Source organism: Theobroma cacao, chromosome 7, assembly GCF_053813885.1.
Source record: "Theobroma cacao isolate CCN51 chromosome 7, ASM5381388v1, whole genome shotgun sequence".
Lineage (NCBI taxonomy): Eukaryota > Viridiplantae > Streptophyta > Magnoliopsida > Malvales > Malvaceae > Theobroma > Theobroma cacao.
In genome coordinates this window covers 7,913,006-7,935,177 of record NC_142645.1, presented here as the reverse complement: position 1 = coordinate 7,935,177, position 22,172 = coordinate 7,913,006, and the positions used below count along the sequence as shown (strand labels likewise).

The following is a 22,172-nucleotide window of genomic DNA, read 5'->3' as shown; positions in this document are numbered from 1 at the left end:
CTCAGTTACCAAAAGACAAGACACACAAAAAAGCAAAAGCCAGGCGCCAATGTCGAAGCGGAGCAACCATCATTTGACGGATCTTGGCTGCATCGCCGGTGAAGACTTGTCCGAGTTCGGCGCTGGTAAGGAAGGATGGCTAGCCCCTGACGCCAGCACCACTCTCCTCTGTGCTCTCGACGCCCATTCTCTCGCCATCGCTAACCGATCACTTATTCTCATCCTCGGATGGTCCGACCCGGATGAGCCTCGGGTCCAGATCCGTCCCGAACTGTCACCTATCGAGGCCGAGCACATCACGGCCATAGAGTGGCTGGTTTTCGATGAGATTAAAGTGATTGCGGTTGGGACCTCTCGAGGGTTCATCTTGGTTTACTCTTTGCGTGGTGATTTGATTCATAGACAGGTAACTTTTCTTTTTAATTTTTTTTGTTTTTTGAGCTTGGTTTGGTTGTTATTACTATTTGCTTGAAAGTTTGCTTTAAAGCAAAATTATGTAATTGATTAAATGAATATAAAAGTATAATTATGCATTTCGAATATCTAAATAATTTACATTTTCATTTTGAATTCTTCAAAAATGATTGCTTTTTTGCGTTTTGCTTCCAGAAGCACAATAAAATTAGTAGCTTGATGTATTTCAATTTATTGAATGTTTTATTTACTTATGTGTCTAGTTTTTTAGTTTTACCTTCAATTTACTATGTTAACTTCAATGGATGATGCAGTTGTGTTTTGTAGATGAACATAAATGGTGTGTTTTGCAGATTTTCATGTACACTTATAGTTCTTTAACTAATAGTCGGATGAAGACTTCTTGTGTTAACATCAATTAGATCTAAACGTTATTAGGTTGAGATCAGTTAGAGATAAATCATTGTTGGAATGGTGAACTGATTTGTTTAATATTTGATTTTAGATAGTATATCCAGGACGCATCGTAAAGTTAAGAGTCCGCGGAACTAGGAAAGATCTGACACAAGATATATCTTCAGAGGAAGTTTGTGTTGTCATACCTGGTGTAATTGCTCGTTTTGATGGGTCTGATATAAAGGTGAGTCCCTGCTTAAATGTGTAATAGTTATTCAGGAACATGGCAAGAACTGCGTGTTTATCTGATGCAGAAGCAAAGCATTAGATTTATGTATATTTTGGACTTGTTTGGCTAACTTAGATGACTCCCCTCTGGTAATTGTCGTAACGTGCGGGTCCGGGAACCCGTCCGTCAGACGCGGGCAAAAATTAAATGGGTTTAGGAGTCGCCACCAATCTTTTTTATCTAAGGTGTGATTGGTCACCTATTAACCCGATTCTAATCGACGAAGTCCTAAATTAATTTTAAACCCATCGAAAGAACGAGAACTGGTCTATATTTTTAGAGATGGGTTCGAGAGTGCGGTTACGCACGGAGAAGGGTTAGCACCTCCGTGGCGCCCGTTCCACGAACGGTACCATTTAATCTTAAGTTATCTTAATATAACTTATTTTTAATTTAATCCCTACTTGTTAATTAAATTTTTGTTAAATTGACTGACTGAGAGTTTTTATATGGTTTGACGTATACACATGATGCAAGCGTAAAATGATGTCATGACTTGTTTATTTTAAATGATAGAGTCGGTAATCTTTTATTGAAAAATTATTCGAAGATCATCCTAACGCTTTGGTGAAGTCTCGAAATTCTCCTCACCTAGAGATATCCCCGGAAGAACTCATCTCTACGAGCTCTTCGGGGAAATCTCATCATCGGGATTTTCGTACCATTTGCAAAATAAATGTGGCGTGCAATGACAATATAAAATGATGAAATTTACATGACTGTGTTTATTAATTAGTTGGTTGGTAATTCATCCAATTATGTGTTTAATAATTTATCACTTTATTTATATATTTATTTTGTCATTTTTTTCATGAATTATTTATTTATTTTATTATTATTTTTTTTTATTTTTTTATTTAGATCCATATCTTTTAATTAACATTGTTGATTAACGTTTAACTTGATTATATAACTTATCAAATAAACAATTAATTAATTTTTTCAAACGATTAAATTAACTTTATTTAGTAATATTTATTTAAGCTAATTAACTAATATTATTAATTTAAATTCTAATGCAACATTATATAAATTTTTTATATATATTATTTTTTAACAACAACTATTTGACTTAACGGGTATTGGAGTTTAGAGTTCGGATTTATCCCGACGCTTCGGTGAAAATTCGTCTCGAACTTTGCACCTTTAAAAAAATTCATTTAAAAAAAACAACTCTTTGCCTTTCTTAGGTGAAATTTTTTCAATAATAATTTTATTTTTTTATTTTTTTATTTTTATATTTGTATCATGTATTTTTGTATGTATATCATATTTACAACTATCTAAATATCAATTTTTATCGGTAGTTCAATGTCCCCTACCATCTCCCTTCATCAAAAAGTTAAATTCATAGCTGAGGGTCAACTGATAAGTGTATCTGCGGAGGAAGACATACTGGCTATTCAACCATCATCTGCTCCCTATGTAGAGGCGACAGAAGAAGTCCCAAAATGTTCTTTCAGATCTTTTGAATTTGTTAATGCTACTTATGTGGGGGAAAAAAGAAGTGATACCGACTTCTCGTTTGTCAGTAGCAATTAAAATGGGGGTTAAGCAGACAGTGGGTAAAGGATGCCATGCCGGTTTGGGGTTAGGAAAGAATTTGTAAGGAATTAACCGTCCTTTGACTCCAATAAAGAATGAAGAAAGATTTGGTTTGGGATACAAGCCTACCAAAAAAGAAAGAAGGAAACTGGCAGCTCGAAAGAAGATTAAAAGGATGGCTCAACTTGAGGGAAAGGAAGAAGAATTTGGGGAATGGACAATCCCACACTTATATGAGACTTTTCACTCTGCAAGTTTCATTCATCTCGAAGCACCAACAAAGGTCAATCAGGTTCTACGGATATTTGATGAGCTAACAATCCATATGATCAGAGATAAAGAACCTAATAAGAAGATCCCTGTGGTGTATCCAGTACTGCCAAGAGAGGAGCTAAGCATTTGGACAGCCACGGAACTGCCCATCATCTTTAAGTCTTCCGAAATGTAATGAACAATTTTATCTAAATGCCTATGCCCAAGGGTGTTAAGAGTAATTTCTTAACATAGTGATTGTCATAGAAATGAATGATAATTGGTAAAAGAAATAAACTAATTAAGTAAGAAATTACACTCATTGTTCAACAAAAGACTTAAGGATGAAAAAAGGAATGGCAGAGCCCTGAACCTAAGGCAAAGTCAGATGTCAAAAGAGAGGGTACTTAGGGAAAATCTGGAGTTACCTGAATTCTACAAGAGGAAAGAAAACAGGCAAAGAAGATCGAAAGTTGCAGTGAAAAATCGGATGAAGCAAGAGAAAGGTCTTGGAACCTTAATGAATCATAAACATGAAAAGCATTCTATCATGTCAATCATGCATACATGCCTAGCCACGCACTCGACAAGAATCAAAATTAATTCATGTCCCGAGCGTCGAAGGTAGAAAGTCACTCGACCTAAAGGGTTGAGATTGTAAAACTTTGATGGAAAGATTTGAGTTTTTTTCATTTTATGTTAATCCAATTAAGTTAGCATTAAAGAATTTAAATCGAACCTGTTGTGAGATAGGTCGAGCCTAGATTAAGTTTAGGAATTTCAATTTTAAATCAAACCTGTTGTGAGATAGGTCGAGCTAGATTAAGTCTAGGAATTTCAATTTTGTTTAAATCGAACCTGTTGTGAGATAGGTCGAGCCTAGATTAAATTTAGGAATTTTAATTTTGTTTGAATCGAACCTGTTGTGAAATAGGTCGAGCCTAGATTAAGTCTAGGAATTTCAATTTTGTTAAAATTGAACCTATTGTGAGATAGGTCGAGCCTAGATTAAGTCTAGGAATTTCAATTTTGTTTAAATCGAACCTGTTGTGAGATAGGTAGAGTCAAGATTAAGTCTAGAAATTTTAATCGAATTTGTTCTAACATGAGTCAAGCCCAGATCAAGTCTAGAAATTTCATTTTTGTTTAAATCAAACTTATTTTGAGATAAGTCGAGTCTAGATCGATTTGATTAAATCAATTGGCTTCGAGATAAGTCAAATGCGGTGTCTACGTCTTTACACTATTCTTGATTTTCAAGAATGTACAAAGGGGGGCAACTGTAGACACCTAAAAAAATAATAAATTTAAATTTAAATTTAAATTATAATAAAATAAAATAAAATATAAAAAAATAAATAAAAATATAATGAAAAAAAAGAAGAAGAGAGAGGTATGGCTGGGCGTACGCCCAGCCATCCCTTCCCCAACCACCCCGCATCATGGGGTTTTGGCCACCAACTCCCTGGTGCCAGAACCCCATCGTCGGGTTGTCCAAATTTTTGGACAACCCAGCTTTTTAAGGGCTATTTGCAAAACCAAAGAGGGGAGGAGAGATAAAAAAAAATCGAGATCTATCAACAGCAACAAAAAGAATCAAACACAAAAAAAACAGAGCAAAGAAAAAAAGAAGAAGAGAAGAGTGCAACGCCTCGGCAGGGAGAAAGAAGAGAAAGAGAAAGAGGAAGAAAGAAAGAGGAAAAAGAAAGGAAAAGCCAACGGGAGAAAAGGAGAAGGAAAGGAAGAAAGAAGAAAAAGAAAAAAGAGAAGGGAGACCCGCAGGGAGAAAGGAGAGAAAGAGAAGGAGAAAGAAAGAAAAAAGAAAAAGAAAGAAGAAGCCAAAGGAGAGAAAGAGAAGGAGAAAGAAAGAAAGAAGAAGCCAGCGGGGAGAGAGAAGAAAAGAAAGAGAAAAAGAAAAAAGAGAAAGAAAGGAAAGAAAAGGAAGAAAAAGAAAAGAAAAGAAAAAAGAAGACAAAGCAAGTTGACCAAGAAACAAAAAAAGAAAAGAAGTTGTGGGTTCTTGAATTTATTTCGTTGGACTCAAAATTAGGTAAGTTTTATACTTTTTGTTATTTGAGTTATTATATTATTATTAGTATTAATTTTATTAGCATTCAATATAGTTTTTACAAAAATTATAAATGTATTTATAAAATAATAAATAAGAAAAAATATATTTAAGAAATCAAATAAATAATTAAATAATAATAATAATGATAACAAGGGAAAGTGAATGAGAAGAATAAAATAAAAAAAGAGAGAAAGAAATAGTTATATTATAAATATATTTAGATAGTTGTAAATATGATATACATACAAAAATACATGATACAAATATAAAAATAAAAAAAATATAATAAAAAAATAAAAAAAATGAATGAAAAAATGAAATAATTTTTGAAAAAATTTCACCTAAGAAAGGCGAAGAGTTGTTTTTTTTAAGTGGATTTTTTTAGGGGTGCAAAGTTCGAGACGGATTTTCACCGAAGCGTCGGGATAAATCCGAACTCTAAACTCCAATACCCGTTAAGTCAAATAGTTGTTGTTAAAAAATAATATATTTAAAAAATTTATATAATGTTGCATTGAAATTTAAATTAATAATATTAGTTAATTAGCTTAAATAAATATTACTAAATAAAGTTAATTTAATCGTTTGAAAAAATTAATTGATTGTTTATTTGATAAGTTATATAATCAAGTTAAACGTTAATCAACAATGTTAATTAAAAGATATGAATCTAAATAAAATAATAATAATAATAATTAAATAAATAATTAATTAATGAAAAAAATGACAAAATAAATATATAAATAAGGTGATAAATTATTAAACACATAATTGGATGAATTACCAACCAACTAATTAATAAACACGGTCATGTATATTTCATCATTTTATATTATCATTGCACGCCACATTTATTTTGCAAATGGTACGAAAATCTCGATGATGGGATTTCCCCGAGGAGCTCGTAGAGATGAGTTCTTCCGGGGATATCTCTAAGTGAGGAAAATTTCGAGACTTCACCAAAGTGTTGGGATGGTCTTCGAATAATTTTTCAATAAAAGATTACCGACTCCATCATTTAAAATAAACAAGTCATGACATCATTTTACGCTTGCATCATGTGTATACGTCAAACCAAATAAAAACTCTCAGTCAGTCAATTTAACAAAAATTTAATTAACAAGTAGGGATTAAATTAAAAGTAGGCTATATTATTTTTTTTTATTTTTTTATTTAGATCCATATCTTTTAATTAATATTGTTGATTAACGTTTAACTTGATTATATAACTTATCAAATAAACAATTAATTTTTTCAAACGATTAAATTAACTTTATTTAGTAATATTTATTTAAGCTAATTAACTAATATTATTAATTTAAATTCCAATGCAACATTATATAAATTTTTTTTATATATTATTTTTTAACAACAACTATTTGACTTAACGGGTATTAGTGTTTAGAGTTCGGATTTATCCCGACGCTTCGGTGAAAATTCGTCTCGAACTTTGCACCCCTAAAAAAATTTACTTAAAAAAAACAACTCTTTACCTTTCTTAGGTGGAATTTTTTCAATAATCATTTCATTTTTTCATTAATTTTTTTATTTTTTATTATATTTTTTTTATTTTTATATTTGTATCATGTATTTTTGTATGTATATCATATTTACAACTATCTAAATATATTTATAATATAACTATTTCTTTCTCTTTTTATTTTATTTTATTCTTCTCATTCACTTTCCCTTGTTATCGTTATTATTATTATTTAATTATTTATTTGATTTCTTAAATATATTTTTTCTTATTTATTATTTTATAAATACATTTATAATTTTTGTAAAAATTATATTGAATGCTAATAAAATTAATACTTATAATAATATAATAACTCAAATAACAAAAAGTGTAAAACTTACCTAATTTTGAGTCCAACGAAATGAATTCAAGAACCCACAACTTCTTTTTCTTGTTTTGTTTCTTGGTCAACTTGCTTTGATTTCTTTTTTCTTTTCTTTTTTTTTTCTTCCTTTTCTTTCCTTTCTTTCTCTTTTTTCTTTTTCTCTTTCTTTTCTTCTCTCTCCCCGCTGGCTTCTTCTTTCTTTTTCTTCTTTCTTTCTTTCTCCTTCTCTTTTTCTCCTTTGGCTTCTTTTTTCTTTTTCTTTTTTCTTTCTTTCTCCTTCTCTTTTTCTCCTTTGGCTTCTTTTTTCTTTTTCTTTTTTCTTTCTTTCTCCTTCTCTTTCTCTCCTTTCTCCCTGCGGGTCTCCCTTCTTTTTTTTCTTTTTCTTCTTTCTTCATTTCCTTCTCCTTTTCTCCCGTTGGCTTCTCCTTTCTTTTTCCTCTTTCTTTCTTCCTCCTTCTCTTTCTCTTCTTTCTCCCTGCCGTGGCGTCGCACTCTTCTCCTCTTCTCTCTCTCTTTTTCTTTTTTTTTTTGCTCTGTTTTTTTTGTTTGATTCTTTTTGTTGCTGTTGATAGATCTCGAATTTTTTTTTTATCTCTCCTCCCCTCTTTGATTTTGCAAATAGCCCTTAAAAAGCAAGGTTGTCCAAAAATTTGGACAACCCGACGATGGGGTTCTGGCAACAGGGAGTTGGTGGCCAGAACCCCATCATGCGGGGTGGTTGGGGAAGGGATGGCTGGGAGTACGCCCAGCCATACCTCTCTCTTCTTTTCTTTTCATTATATTTTTCTTTATTTATTTATTTTTATTTTATTTTATTTTATTATAATTTAAATTTAAATTTATTATTTTTTTAGGTGTCTACAGTTGCCCCTCTTTGTACATTCTTGAAAATCAAGAATAGTGCAAAGACGTAGACACCTCATTTGACTTATCTCGAAGCCAATTGATTTAATCAAATCGATCTAGACTCGACTTATCTCAAAATAAGTTCGATTTAAACAAAAATAAAATTTCTAGTCTTGATCTGGGCTTAACCCATGTTAGAACAAATTCGATTAAAATTTCTAGACTTAATCTTGGCTCGACCTATCTCACAACAGGTTCGATTTAAACAAAATTGAAATTCATAGACTTAATCTAGGCTCGACCTATCTCACAACAGGTTCGATTTAAACAAAATTGAAATTCGTAGACTTAATCTAGGCTTGACCTATCTCACAACAAGTTCGATTTAAACAAAATTAAAATTTCTAGACTTAATCTAGGCTCGACCTATCTCACAACAGGTTCGATTTAAACAAAATTGAAATTCCTAGACTTAATGTAGGCTCGACTTATCTTACAACTGGTTCAATTTAAACAAAATTGAAATTCCTAAACTTAATCTAGGCTCGACCTATCTCACAATAGGTTTGATTTAAAATTGAAATTCCTATACTTAATCTAGGCTCGACCTATCTCACAATAGGTTCGATTTAAATTCTTTAATGCTAACTTAATTGGATTAACATAAAATGAAAAAAACTCAAATCTTTCCATCAAAGTTTTACAATCTCAACCTTTTAGGTCGAGTGACTTTCTACCTTCGACGCTCGAGACATGAATTAATTTTGATTCTTGTCGAATGCGTGGCTAGGCATGTATGCATGATTGACATGATAGAATGTTTTTCATGTTTATGATTCATTAAGGTTCCAAGACCTTTCTCTTGCTTCATCCGATTTTTCACTACAACTTTCGATCTTCTTTGCCTGTTTTCTTTCCTCTTGTAGAATTCAGGTAACTCCAGATTTTCCTTAAGTACCCTCTATTTTGACATCTGACTTTACCTTAGGTTCAGGGCTCTGCCATTCCTTTTTTCATTCTTAAGTCTTTTGCTGAACAATGAGTGTAATTTCTTGCTTAATTAGTTTATTTTTTTTTATCAATTATCATTCATTTCTATGATAATCACTATGTGAATCATGGGATGGTAAATAACGAAAGGGTTAAAATAAAAAGGCGAAGAAGAATTTCATATATAAGGAATCAAATAGTTTAAGGCAAATAGAATTTATAGGGCAAACATTAGATCTTTAAGTAATGAACACTCAGACCACTAAGAGAAAACAATCTGATATTCGACTTCAAGAATTGTCCTTATTTGATGCTTTGAGCAAATCTGTAGGTTGCAGACTCCCTAGCTTCCCCTATTTTGTGAAATTGTGGAGCTCCATTCGTGGTGTATTTCTACTTCAATCTCGTGTTCCCTTTAGGCTGACATCTTCAAATTCCATTCTAACTTCCTACTTTTCGGCTTCAAGCCGCCTTTTTCAGGTTTTCAGCATGAGCCTCCTCCTTTAGGTACGAGCTGTCCTTTTCGGGTTTTCAGCACGAACCCCTTTCGTTTTTTTTTTAAGCATAGTACTTCTTCACCGCATCCGCCTTTATCGGATTAGGCAAATCTTCCCCATCCATGTCAGCCAAAATCAAAGCGCCTCCTGAAAAAGCCTTCTTTACCACGTATGGCCCTTCCCAATTCGGCATCCACTTTCCCCGAAAATCAGTTTGATTAGGGAGTATTCTCTTGAGAACCAACTTTCCTTCTCGGAACTGCCTGGGATGAACTTTTTTCTCGTATGCTCGCATAGTCCTTCGTTGGTACATCTGACCATGACAAAGAGCCGCAAGCCTTTTCTCCTTAATCAGATTCAACTGTTCGTAGCGGGAGCGGACCCACTCAACATCTTCCAATTCTGTTTCCATCAACACCCTCAATGATGAGATTTCTACTTCAACAGGTAGAACTGCTTCTGCACCGTATACTAATGAGTACGGAGTTGCCCCGGTGGAGGTACGCACAGAAGTTCGATATGCATGCAAGGCAAAAGGAAGTTTCTCATGCCAGTCTTTATAAACTTCAGTCGTCTTTTCGATAATCTTTTTGATATTTTTGTTGGCTGCTTCTACCGCTCCGTTCATCTTCGAACGGTAAGTTGTCGAGTTATGATGCTTGATCTTGAATTTAGTGCAAACCTCCTTCACCATCGCACCATTCAAATTGCTTGCATTATCAGTAATAATCCTTTTCGGCAGCCCATACTGACATATGATCTCCTTTTGGATGAACTTGCACACCACCTTTTGTGTCACATTGGCATAGGAAGCTACTTCTACCCATTTCGTGAAATAATCAATGGCCACCAATATGAATCGATGTCTATTAGAGGCTTTTGGCGTAATAAGTCCAATCACATCCATTCCCCACATTGAAAATGGCCAAGGTGCTGTGAAAACATGCAATGGGGCTGGTGGAGCATGGATTCTATCAGCGTATACTTGACACTTGTGGCATTTTCGAGCAAAGTTTATGCAGTCTGATTCCAATGTCAACCAATAATAACCAGCTCTCATAATTTGTCTAGTCAACATATGTCCATTAGCATGAGCTCCACAAGTTCCTTCGTGGACTTCTTTCATTATTTTGTTGGCTTCCGCAACATCCACGTATCTCAAGAGTACTTGATCTCGACTCTTTTTGTAGAGCACTTCTCCGCTAAGGAAGAAATCCATTGCTAATCTTCTAAGAGTTCGCTTGTCATTGTCCGTGACATTCTCAGGATATGCCTGGTGCTTGATGTATTGCATGATATCATGATACCACGGCTTACCATCAACCTCTTCTTCAACATTCAAGTAGTGTGCGGAGACTTCACGGACTTCTAAATCGAAAGGGCGTACATCAGCTGCCTCTTTTATTTTGAACATCGCTGCGATGGTGGCCAAAGCATCAGCAATCTGATTCTCTTCTCGAGGTAAATGGTTGAAGCTGATTTCTTTGAATTATTTGCTTAATTCTGTAACCAGCTTTTTATATGGAACTAGTTTAGAATCTCTAGTTTCCCATTCGCCTCTCATTTGACATATCACTAAAGTCGAATCTCCGTAAACATCTATCGCGTCAGCCTTCATCTCAATTGCTGCTTGTAATCCCATTACCAACGCCTCATACTCCGCCATATTGTTAGTGCAATTGAAATTCAATCTCGTCGTGGCTGGATGTACTTTCCCTTTGGAGAAATCAATACTGCCCCAATTTCGTACCCCAAAGCATTGGATGCTCCATCAAAATACACCTTCCATGGATTAAGTTCATTGGGACCACCCTCTTCTATATGCAAGACGGCCATCAAATCTTCATCTGAAAAATTGAAACTTACAGATTCATAATCTTCATTAGCTCGATCTGCAAGGAAATCAGCGATGACGCTCCCTTTGATCAATTTTTGGGACACATACACAATGTCATACTCAGACAATAGCACTTGCCATCGAGCTATTCTTCCGGACAGGCAGGGTTTTTCAAAAATATACTTGATGGGATCTAATTTCGTCACCAACCATGTTGTGTGATATAACATATACTGTCGGAGCCTCTGGGTGATCCATGCTAGGGCATAACACATCTTTTCGAGCGTAGAATATTTGGACTCATACTCCATGAATTTCTTGCTCAAGTAATATATGGCATGTTCTTTCTTCCCAGTTTCGTCATGTTGTCCCAATACACATCCCATAGAATTCTTGTTCACAGTCAAATACAAAATAAGAGGTTTTCCAACCGTCGGTGGCATCAACACCGGTGGATTTATGAGATATTCTTTGATTTTATCAAAGGCTATTTGACATTCTTCATTTCACTCTCCTGGGTCTCGTTTTCGAAGCAGCTTGAAGATTGGATCGCATTTGCAGGTGAGCTGGGATATAAATCGAGCAATGTAATTCAACCTCCCTAAAAATCCTCTAACTTCTTTTTGTGTTTTGGGAGGTGGTAGCTCTTGAATAGCTCATATTTTATCGGGGTCCACTTCAATTCGTTTTTCACTTACTATGAACCCCAACAATTTCTCAGAAGTTACATCGAAAGTGCATTTTGCAGGATTCAACTTGAGCTGGAACTTCTGCAATCTCTCGAACAGTTTCTTGAGATTGACAGTATGATCCCTTTCTGTATGAGATTTTGCAATCATGTCATCCACATATACCTCTATCTCTTTATGCATCATATCATGGAACAAAGCTACCATTGCCCTTTGGTAAGTGGCTCCTACATTCTTCAATCCAAATGGCATTACTTTGTAACAAAACGTTCCCCACATGGTTATGAACGTTGTTTTTTCCATATCTTCGGGTGCCATCTTAATCTGATTGTAACCAGAAAAGCCATCCATGAATGATAACAAAGCGTGCTTTGCTGTGTTGTTCACCAGAGTATCAATATGTGGGAAATGGAAGCTATCATTTGAACTCGCTCTGTTTAAATCCCTGTAATCGACGCACATTCGAACTTTTCCATCCTTCTTAGGAACTGGAACTATATTAGCCGCCCATTCAGGGTACTTAGCCACATCGAAAAATCCAGCATCGAATTACTTTTTTACTTCCTCTTTAATCTTCAGCAACATTTCTGGCTTCATCCTTCTCAACTTCTGTTTAATAAGCTTGCAATCTGGTCCCATAGGTAACTTGTTGATAACAATGTCAGTATTAAGACCTGACATGTCTTGATATGACCAAACAAACATGTCTACATATTCACGGAGCAGTTCTTCTAACTTCTGTCGTTCATCAGATGACAGCGAGGTGCCAATCTTAACCTCTTTCTTCTCTTCCCCATTTTCGAGGTTAATCATTTTCGTGAGTTCCTGGTGAGGTAAAATCTCATTTTCCTCCTGTTCCAACATTCTCGACAAATCAGGGGGTAAGCCATAGTCATTCACCTCTTCTTCATTTTTCAATTCATCAACGTTCAGAATCATCTCAAAATCGATATTCAAATCGTTGTCTAGATTGTCTTCGTGTTCATTATTTAAAGACCTACAAACAAGTAAAGTTGGACGCGTGTATAAGCGAGTATTTATTGGCTAAAAGAATAGATGAAAGGAAACATGCAAAAAGATTGATGAATTATGAAACACATTATGCATTGTCATTTATATAAATGATGAAGGTAACAGAAAGCCCTACTTAAACAAGAAATTACTCTTAACACCCTTGGGCATAGGCATTTAGATAAAATTGTTCATTACATTTCGGAAGACTTAAAGATGATGGGCAGTTCCGTGGTTGTCCAATTGCTTAGCTCCTCTCCTGGCAGTACTGGATACACTACAGGGATCTTCTCATTAGGTTCTTCATCTCTGATCATATGGATTGATAGCTCATCAAATATCCGTAGAACCTGATTGACCTTTGTTGGTGCTTCGAGATGAATGAAACCTCCAGAGTGAAAATTCTCATATAAGTGTGGGATTGTCCATTCCCCAAATTCTTCTTCCTTTCCCTCAAGTTGAGCCATCCTTTTAATATTCTTTCGAGCTGCCAGTTTCCTTCTTTCTTCTTTGGTAGGCTTGTATCCCAAACCAAATCTTTCTTCATTCTTTATTGGAGTCAGAGGACGGTTAATTCCTTGTAAATTCTTTCCTAACCCCAAACCTGCACGGCATCCTTTACCCACTGTTTGCTTAACCCCCATTTTAGTTGCTACTGACAAACGAGGAGTCGGTATCACTTCTTTTTTCCCCACATAAGTAGCATTAACAAATTCAAAAGATCTGAAAGAGCATTCTGGGACTTCTTCTGTCGCCTCTACATAGGGAGCAGATGATGGTTGAATAGTCAGTATGTCTTCCTCCGCAGATACACTTATCAGTTGGCCCTCAGCTATGAATTTAACTTTTTGATGAAGGGAAGATGGTATGGTTCCCGCCATATGAATCCATGGACGCCCTAACAAGCAATTGTATGACGGGGCAATGTCCATGACTTGAAATTGGACCTCAAAAATGCAAGGACCAATTTTTATCGGTAGTTCAATGTCCCCTACCATCTCCCTTGTGGTCCCGTCGAAGGCCCTCACAACCATGCGACTGGTTCTCATATAAGATGCATCTACTGGCAACTTGGTTAAAGTAGAGCGAGGCATGACATTTAATGCTGAACCATTGTCGACCAAGACCTTAGGTACGGCATGGTCCTTGCAGTTGATGGTAATGTGCAGAGCTTTGTTACTTCCTCGACCACCCGATGGGATTTCTTCATCATTAAAGGCAATGAAGTTCCCCACTGTAATGTTCCCCACAATGTGGTCTAACTTTTCCACTGATATATCTTGTGACACATAAGCTTGGTTCAAGACTTTAAGCAGTGCGTTCCTGTGTGCTTCCGAATTCAAAAGCAAGGACAACAGTGAGATACGAGCAGGCATTTTGGTTAATTGTTCTACCACACTATATTCACTGTGTTTGATAAACTTGAGAAATTCACTCGCTTCTTTCTCGGTAACAGGATTTTTGACCTCATTGTTCGGAGCAACTACAGATTCGACAACTTGATCCTTGGAAAAGGTATCTGCTTTCTTCAGGCCTCCCTCTCCCTGTGCAGGTTTCCCTTTTCCAACTCTTTTCGCTATCTCAGGGGAATAACATCGCCCACTTCGCGTTATACCCCCCACACCAGTTAGATCTTCAAAAGATGCTTGGGGGGCGGATGAAGCTGTGCCTAAAATATTACACTCATAATTCCATGGGACAGCCTTATCGCTCTTGTAAGGGAACGGGTTGGGGACTTCGATGGTAATACCACTTCTGATCATAGCAGGGGATGTATCATTCATTGGGCTTCTGTTTTCTTCATAGAAGATGGTGAGAGGTTTAGGTTTGTTCGTCCCGAATGAACTTGATGCCACTTCAGCTGGGGTGTCTCCATTTATGGTTCCGACCAAATTCTCTTCGGCTTCTTCATAAAACTCAATTACCGATGAATCCATCAATTCTTGCAACTTACGACGAAAGCTATCGCAATTTTGAATGGAATGCCCAATTGCCACCATATGAAATTTACAAGAATAAGCGAGATCATGCCCCAATTCCTTTGTGTCGATGGGTTCTGGAGTGATGGCATTTATCTTGGACAAAGTCTCAAACACTTTATCCATTGGCGTTTGAATATCATCAATACTCTTTTTCACTCTTCGAATCATCCCTTCATGTATGGCAGTCACAGTCGGTCTTCCATGATTAGGTAAAGGATTCCCATCAACACTTGAACTGTCTTTTTTGGCAAAATTTAAAAGTCCTGCCTTGATGAGTGCTTGAACTTTATGTTTTAAAGTAGTACAATTATCGGTGGAGTGCCCTTGAATTTCAAAATGGTAATCACAATGCGCATTCGGGTCATACCATTTCGAGAAAGGTGGTCGGAGTGGTTCTAAAGGGGTTCGAGCAAGGAGTCGATTTTCTATGAGTTGTGGCAGTAATGTAGTGTAAGGGACTGGAATATGATCAAACTTTGATCTTTCTAGGGTAGTTTTAGGTCCTCTTTGACCATGGCTAGGATTATTGGTTGAAGCTATCGATCTTGGTGGTGGAGTTTGTGGAAGAACATTGGTCTGAAAGGTTGGTTGCGGGGCAGGTTGGTACACATATGGGTTTTGTGTGATGTTGCCTATGTTCGGATAGAAGGGTTGGTATGGGGGGTACGGGTAATATGGGTTAAAGTTGTGGGCTTGTTGGCTGTCGTGAGCGACTGCTTGCACATCTCCTTCTTTTTTCCTAGGCGTATTCCCTTTCTTTGAGCTGGTAACTTCATGCCCTTCAATTTTTTCACTTTTGATAGCTCATTCTATTATTTCTCCCGATAAGACCAAATCTGCAAAGTTTTTCGTGGCATTACCGATCAAGCGCTCATAGAATGGAGCTCGGAGTGTGTTTATGAACAACACAGTCATCTCTTTATCAGTGAGAGGTGGCTGTACTTGCGCTGCTGTATCTCTCCACCTTTGGGCATATTCCTTGAAGTTCTCGCTTTGCTTCTTTTTCATAGTCTGCAATGACAACCGATCAGGGGCTAATTCAGCCACATGCTTGTATTGGGCTATGAAGGCTCTTGCTAAGTCTTTCCAAGTCTTAATACGATTTCGATCTAGCTGTACGTACCACCGAGCAGCTGACCTAATCAAGCTGTCTTGGAAAAAAGGGATCAGAAACTTATCATAATGAGACTGTGCAGCCATCTTCCGACAATAGATGGTAATATGTGCCATGGGACATTTTGTTCGGTCATATTTTTCAAATTTCGAAACCTTGAACTTGGCAGAGATCAATACATCCGGCACTAAGCATAGCTCGGTTGCGTCCATGGTACCAAACCTATCAACTCCTTCGATAGCACGAAGACGTTCTTCCAACAGATCATACTTTTTCTGGTCTTTTTCATTTTCTTCTGTTTGTGACGAGTCCTTTCTTAGTTTTTCTTGCTCTTTTGGATTGTCTAAATCTGGGACATGTATTGGTTCAGCAGGATTTATCCCAGAATATGACCCAAATTGCCCATGAGTCGGTTGATGGCCCAACAAAGGTGGTGCATTGTAATAAACGGATGGCATCACTTGAGGGTAGACCCTTTGAGAGGTTTGGGCATGTGGTGGAGTGAACCTTGGGGGATAGGATGGATCATCCCTTTGGTTTCCACTGTCTTGTGCTGGTGGGTTTTCTGACGGAGCTGGCTCTTCGATCGCTCTTTTTCCTTTACTGAAACTCATCATCAATTCCATCATCTTTGCTAACTGTTCTCTCATTTCTTCTTGAGCTCTTTCCATTCTGTCCATTTGCTCTCTTTGTTCTTCTTTCATGATCCTTGCTCGCTGACGCGTATTATGAACACGTTGGTCACTTGGCTTAGATGGTCGAGCTATTTTGGAACCTTATTATTGATCATAAACATGAATTAGATGCGTATTCGATGCATGAGTGAACCCATTATCTTTATTTTTTGATGAAAATACTTATTGTCATGAAATGATGATTTATGCATGTATGAATGATTATGTACTAAAAGTATTCGTTACATGACACCCAACAACAAAGTCATCCATTGCATAAGATATTTGTCTTTGATTACAACTCAGAAGCCATCTAGAAATATTCGTCAATCTTATTATAATGGCTATACACCTCATTTAAATACTTGATCAACTGTTGCTCTTGTTTTCCAACTGGAAAGATCTGGCTCCTTAATATGTCCGTATTCCAAGCCATGCTTCTCCCCTTGTAAGCCACCTCCCTCATTTGCCAAACCAAGTAATCCATCTGGTCGTGTTTCTCTATATAAGCTTGTCTGTAAGATTCACCCCACTCTTGAATTCTGGTGCTCTGTTGCTTGAGGCGTTCATATTCCTGTTGATAAGTCATCATGACTCCTTCGAGCTCTTCATACTCTTGTCTTAGTAATTGGATGGACTTTTGTTGGAATCGCACTTGTCTTCTTAGTCCATCATTGTGCGTTTGAAGTTCATTGCCTCAATTTTCTCTCACTTGTATTTCCCTTTGAAGTTCACTGGTCGTGGCAGAAAACTTATCATTCAGGCGCTCATACTTCCTTTCTATTCTTCGGACCTTCTTTTCTTGTTCACTTACTTCTCTTTTCATTTTCTCACACTCTTTTTGAAGGTCTTCATACCGTTGCTCCCAACTGGCATTTTTAGCTTCAGACTTCTTTCAAGCCAACTCACTTTCGAGCAAATCGTCTCGTGGTTCTGAATCAACTGGGCCACGTAGTGCATCTTCTTTCGGATATACCACATCCTTAACTCGTTGGTCATGCCATATCTGATATCCGGTAGTCACTTCATCGATGTACCTCCCTTGATCAACTCGGCTGGTTTTCTTCCAAGCTTGCACAATCTCTTCAATCCTTTTTAGAAAACCCAGTTCTCTATAAGCAAACTCCAAAGTATTAAGTCGGTGTGTCATCGGCACAAACTGCTCTGACCCAAATTGTCTTCTCACCATAATTGGGGCGTAACTGATCGCTCCCCATGGCCCCATTAACGGTACCCAAGGTTCATTTCCGCATTTGTACAAGACCGGGTGATGCGGCATCCATGGAGCTCTCCATGTCACTTCCACACTCATGAGTTCCCGAAGTCTAGAGATCCATTGCTCCTTAGTCCTATTTTCTGGCCATTCACTATCACAAAATTCTCTGATAGGGGCAGTTTGCGGATGAAATGGCTTTCTGAACTTATCGACCTTGCATTTGAAGTGACTTACTATCCATATGGAAAGAAGTTGTGCACATCCCACAAATCGTCCTTCCCCTTTTCTTCGACAGTAATTCAGTGATCTGAGAGTTTCCGCTAGAATAGAGGGTGAATGATTGGCCTTGTTGATGACTTGCTCGAAGAAGTCTATAATTTCGACCTCTATATGTCCCAAGACTTTGGGAAAGATCACTAGCCCGTAAACTCCCAAGGCCATCACAAGCTGTCCTTGCTCAGTGTCTCGATGCTTCATGATATAGCTACGTAGAAAACTTCATGGGATACATTCATTGTCCCCTTTTTTCCTTAGGTTCTGATCAACTTCCGCCAGGGTAATACCCATCATCTTGGCTAACTATCGCCTGTGTCTGGTCTTTTGTCCTCTCCAATATATCTTGTCCGGATTATCGAGATCGATTTGTAGGAGAGCCGAGTACTCTTCGATTGTGGGGACCATATCCACCTTATTGAACACGAAGCATCTATACGACGGATCCCAAAATTACACAATGGCCTTTAACAACTGTTCATCTATCTGGACCTTAAGGAGTCGAGCTATGTGGCCATATTTTCTATCGAAATTTGCCCGAGTGGTAGCCCCCCACTTATCCCATATGTTGAGCAAATCGGTGAAGTCGTTCTGTTTGAGATCAAGGTGGACCCTATCAGGTAGTGATGAGAAGTGATCATTTGACAAGCAATCTCCTTCACTTTGTTGGGCACTTGCCATATGCTGAGTCACTTCATAAATTCCATCGTAACTTGAGGATGGCCATGATGACTCCATGTATGCAACTGGATCTACTCTGTTAATGGTTGTCAGGTGACAAATACTTTTCCTATTATGATGCAAATATGCATATGACAAAAAATTCAAGTTAGCACCATAAACAAAAATTTCAAAAGATGAATGAAAGTAATTAATAACCTGATACCTTTATTATTCGCGGGGAAGAATTTAGAACAAGGAGATTATGAAAATTTCTTCATGTGTACCTAGTCAAAAGGTATATTCTCACGAGTGAAGCTCTACCTAAGCAAAGGCGACTCTTGAAATTCTACATGCTGAGTTTGGGTTGAAAACGGAGCTAAAGGTTCCCAAATCACTCCTCACTGTCGTCCACACAAACTAGTAAGGCACCCCGGTCCTCACCCATTACAAGCTTCAAACGAACTAGGTTCAATCTGAGTGGGAGTCTTCACTAGCTCGTGCGGAGGTTATCACCTCACGAGAGCGTAGCTACTTAACCTCCTCCTAATTAAAGCCAAAGCCCGGGTAGAAGGCTTATGCATGAATGCAAGATGTATAGTGTGTGAGAAGGAATATATTGATCTCGGACCAATAATTTCACGCTCCCCTTATCCTAAATTTCTCGCAATTATTAAAAAATAGTGAGTAATAATAGCAAAATAAGTGAATGCATTAAACAAAAATATGCAAAATTGATGCTAGGGAAAACAACAAATTATTCAAGGTTAAAGATAACTTATGACTAATTAATGGCTTGACTTTCGATGTCCCCAGCGGAGTCGCCATCTGTCGTAACGTGCGGGTCCGGGAACCCGTCCGCCAGACGCGGGCAAAAATTAAATGGGTTTAGGAGTCGCCACCAATCTTTTTTATCTAAGGTGTGATTGGTCACCTATTAACCCGATTCTAATTGACGAAGTCCTAAATTAATTTTAGGCCCGTCGAAAGAACGAGACTGGTCTACATTTTTAGAGATGGGTTCGGGAATGCGGTTACGCACGGAGAATGGTTAGCACCTCTATGGCGCTCGTTCCACGAACGGTACCATTTAATCTTAAGTTATCTTAATATAGCCTACTTTTAATTTAATCCCTACTTGTTAATTAAATTTTTGTTAAATTGACTGACTGAGAGTTTTTATTTGGTTTGACGTATGCACATGATGCAAGCGTAAAATGATGTCATGACTTGTTTATTTTAAATGATGGAGTCGGTAATCTTTTATTGAAAATTTATTCGAAGACCATCCCAACGCTTTGGTGAAGTCTCGAAATTCTCCTCACCTAGAGATATCCCCGGAAAAACTCATCTCTACGAGCTCCTCGGGGAAATCCCATTATCGGGATTTTCGTACCATTTGCAAAATAAATATGACGTGCTATGACAATATAAAATGATGAAATCTACATGACCGTGTTTATTAATTAGTTGATTGGTAATTCATCCAATTATGTGTTTAATAATTTATCACCTTATTTATATATTTATTTTGTCATTTTTTTTCATGAATTATTTATTTATTTTATTATTATTATTTATTTAGATCCATATCTTTTAATTAATATTGTTGATTAACGTTTAACTTGATTATATAACTTATCAAATAAACAATTAATTAATTTTTTCAAACGATTAAATTAACTTTATTAAGTAATATTTATTTAAGCTAATTAACTAATATTATTAATTTAAATTCTAATGCAACATTATATAAATTTTTTATATATATTATTTTTTAAGAACAACTATTTGACTTAACGGGTATTGGAGTTTAGAGTTCGGATTTATTCCGACACTTCGGTGAAAATCCGTCTCGAACTTTGCACCCCTAAAAAAATCCACTTAAAAAAAACAACTCTTTGCCTTTCTTAGGTGGAATTTTTTCAATAATCATTTCATTTTTTCATTCATTTTTTTTTTATTTTTTTTATATATTTTTTTATTTTTATATTTGTATCATGTATTTTTGCATGTATATCATATTTACAACTATCTAAATATATTTATAATATAACTATTTCTTTCTCTTTTTTTTTTATTTTATTCTTCTCATTCACTTTCCCTTGTTATCGTTATTATTATTATTTAATTATTTATTTGATTTTTTAAATATATTTTTTTAATTTATTATTTTATAAATACATTTATAATTTTTGCAAAAACTATATTGAATGCTAATAAAATTAATACTAATAATAATATAATAACTCAAATAACAAAAAGTGTAAAACTAACCTAATTTTGAGTCCAACGAAATGAATTCAAGAACCCACAACTTCTTTTTCTTGTTTTGTTTCTTGGTCAATTTGCTTTGTCTTCTTTTTTCTTTTCTTTTTTTTTTCTTCTTTTTCTTTCCTTTCTTTCTCTTTTTTCTTTTTCTCTTTCTTTTCTTCTCTCTCCCCACTGGCTTCTTCTTTCTTTCTTTCTCCTTTTCTTTCTCTCTTTTGGCTTCTTCTTTCTTTTTTTTTTTCTTTCTTTCTCCTTCTCCTTCTCTCCTTTCTCCCTGTGGGTCTCCCTTCTCTTTTTTCTTTTTCTTCTTTCTTCCTTTCCTTCTCCTTTTCTCCCGTTGGTCCATAAAGAAAACATCTTCGTTGATCCTTTCATGAGTGGGTTCAATGTAGCTAATTTTTCCTCTATCAGAGATACATTTGACAGATTTTTGGCTTTGCTCTTAGAACTTCATTTAGTAGAGCAAACGTTTAGCGTTATATTCCAGTCAATGTTTATTTGACCACATCATGCACAGGTCTGGCAGATGAGAATCGGACCACGTCTCCTAACCATCCAGTGTGCTAAAGGTTGCAGATTATTGCAGCCAACTTACCGGTTTGGATCATCATTGGACTCTCCTTATATTCCTCTAGAAGTTTTTTTGTTAAACGGAGACTCTGGTCAATTGTCAGTGTTGAATCGTTTTCTTAATTAAATATAATTTTACATAGAAAGTTCATTGTTGTTAGATATTTCAATTCTTCGCCTCCATCTCTGTTTGTTTCCTTTGTGACTGCAAATTAAGGTGCCATGAAATGTAAGTTGTAGAAAGAATGATGGTACTAATAATGCCTCCTTTTGTTTTCACACAGACAGTAAATTTAAAAAAAAACAGCTTAATTTGATAAAGAAACATGACTTGGTTTTTTGGTCGATGAATGATAATTTTTAGATTTAACTTTGTTCTAATGGATGTATAAGCCCTAGTTCAGCAACTTTTCAGCCAAGGTTAAGTCGTTAATTGAGGTTGATTGGATCATTATGTAAATTTTAACAATTATATTCACATCAAATGTGGATTTAATAATTTTTTATATTTAAATCACGTGATTTTTAAAATCTCAAACTCAAGTTGTTAGTAGTTTTCAAATTTAAATTAGATATGGGTCAGTAACTTTTTAAATCTGTATTATGTGGTTTTTAAAAACTTAAATATCAAGCTATTAGTAGATTTTAGGTTAAAGCCATATGGCTTTCAAAAGGGTAAATTTAAGTTGTTGATAGGGAATGACTTAAATCGTTATATAAGTATTAAC

At 36.0% G+C, this 22,172-nt stretch overlaps 1 protein-coding gene and 1 pseudogene across 1 annotated transcript; both read left to right on the top strand.

Moving 5' to 3' along the window:
* LOC148761600 (receptor-like protein 6) overlaps positions 1-22,172 on the top strand; it is a 97,543-nt pseudogene that overhangs the window by 31,137 nt on the left and 44,234 nt on the right.
* On the top strand, positions 7-21,814 carry LOC148761602 (uncharacterized). Its single transcript, XM_088808299.1, has 3 exons — positions 7-406; positions 920-1,054; positions 21,392-21,814. Exons 1-3 carry the CDS (start codon positions 50-52, stop codon positions 21,569-21,571), a joined length of 672 nt encoding a protein of 223 aa, XP_088664425.1. The 5' UTR covers positions 7-49; the 3' UTR covers positions 21,572-21,814.

Bases quoted from the DNA above. Each gene is read 5' to 3' on its own strand.
- LOC148761602 (XM_088808299.1), top strand. From the start codon at position 50: ATGTCGAAGCGGAGCAACCATCATTTGACGGATCTTGGCTGCATCGCC. The intron at 407-919 runs GTAACTTTTCTT...ATTTGATTTTAG, and splicing joins GTGATTTGATTCATAGACAG to ATAGTATATCCAGGACGCAT. The intron at 1,055-21,391 runs GTGAGTCCCTGC...CATCATGCACAG, and splicing joins TTGATGGGTCTGATATAAAG to GTCTGGCAGATGAGAATCGG.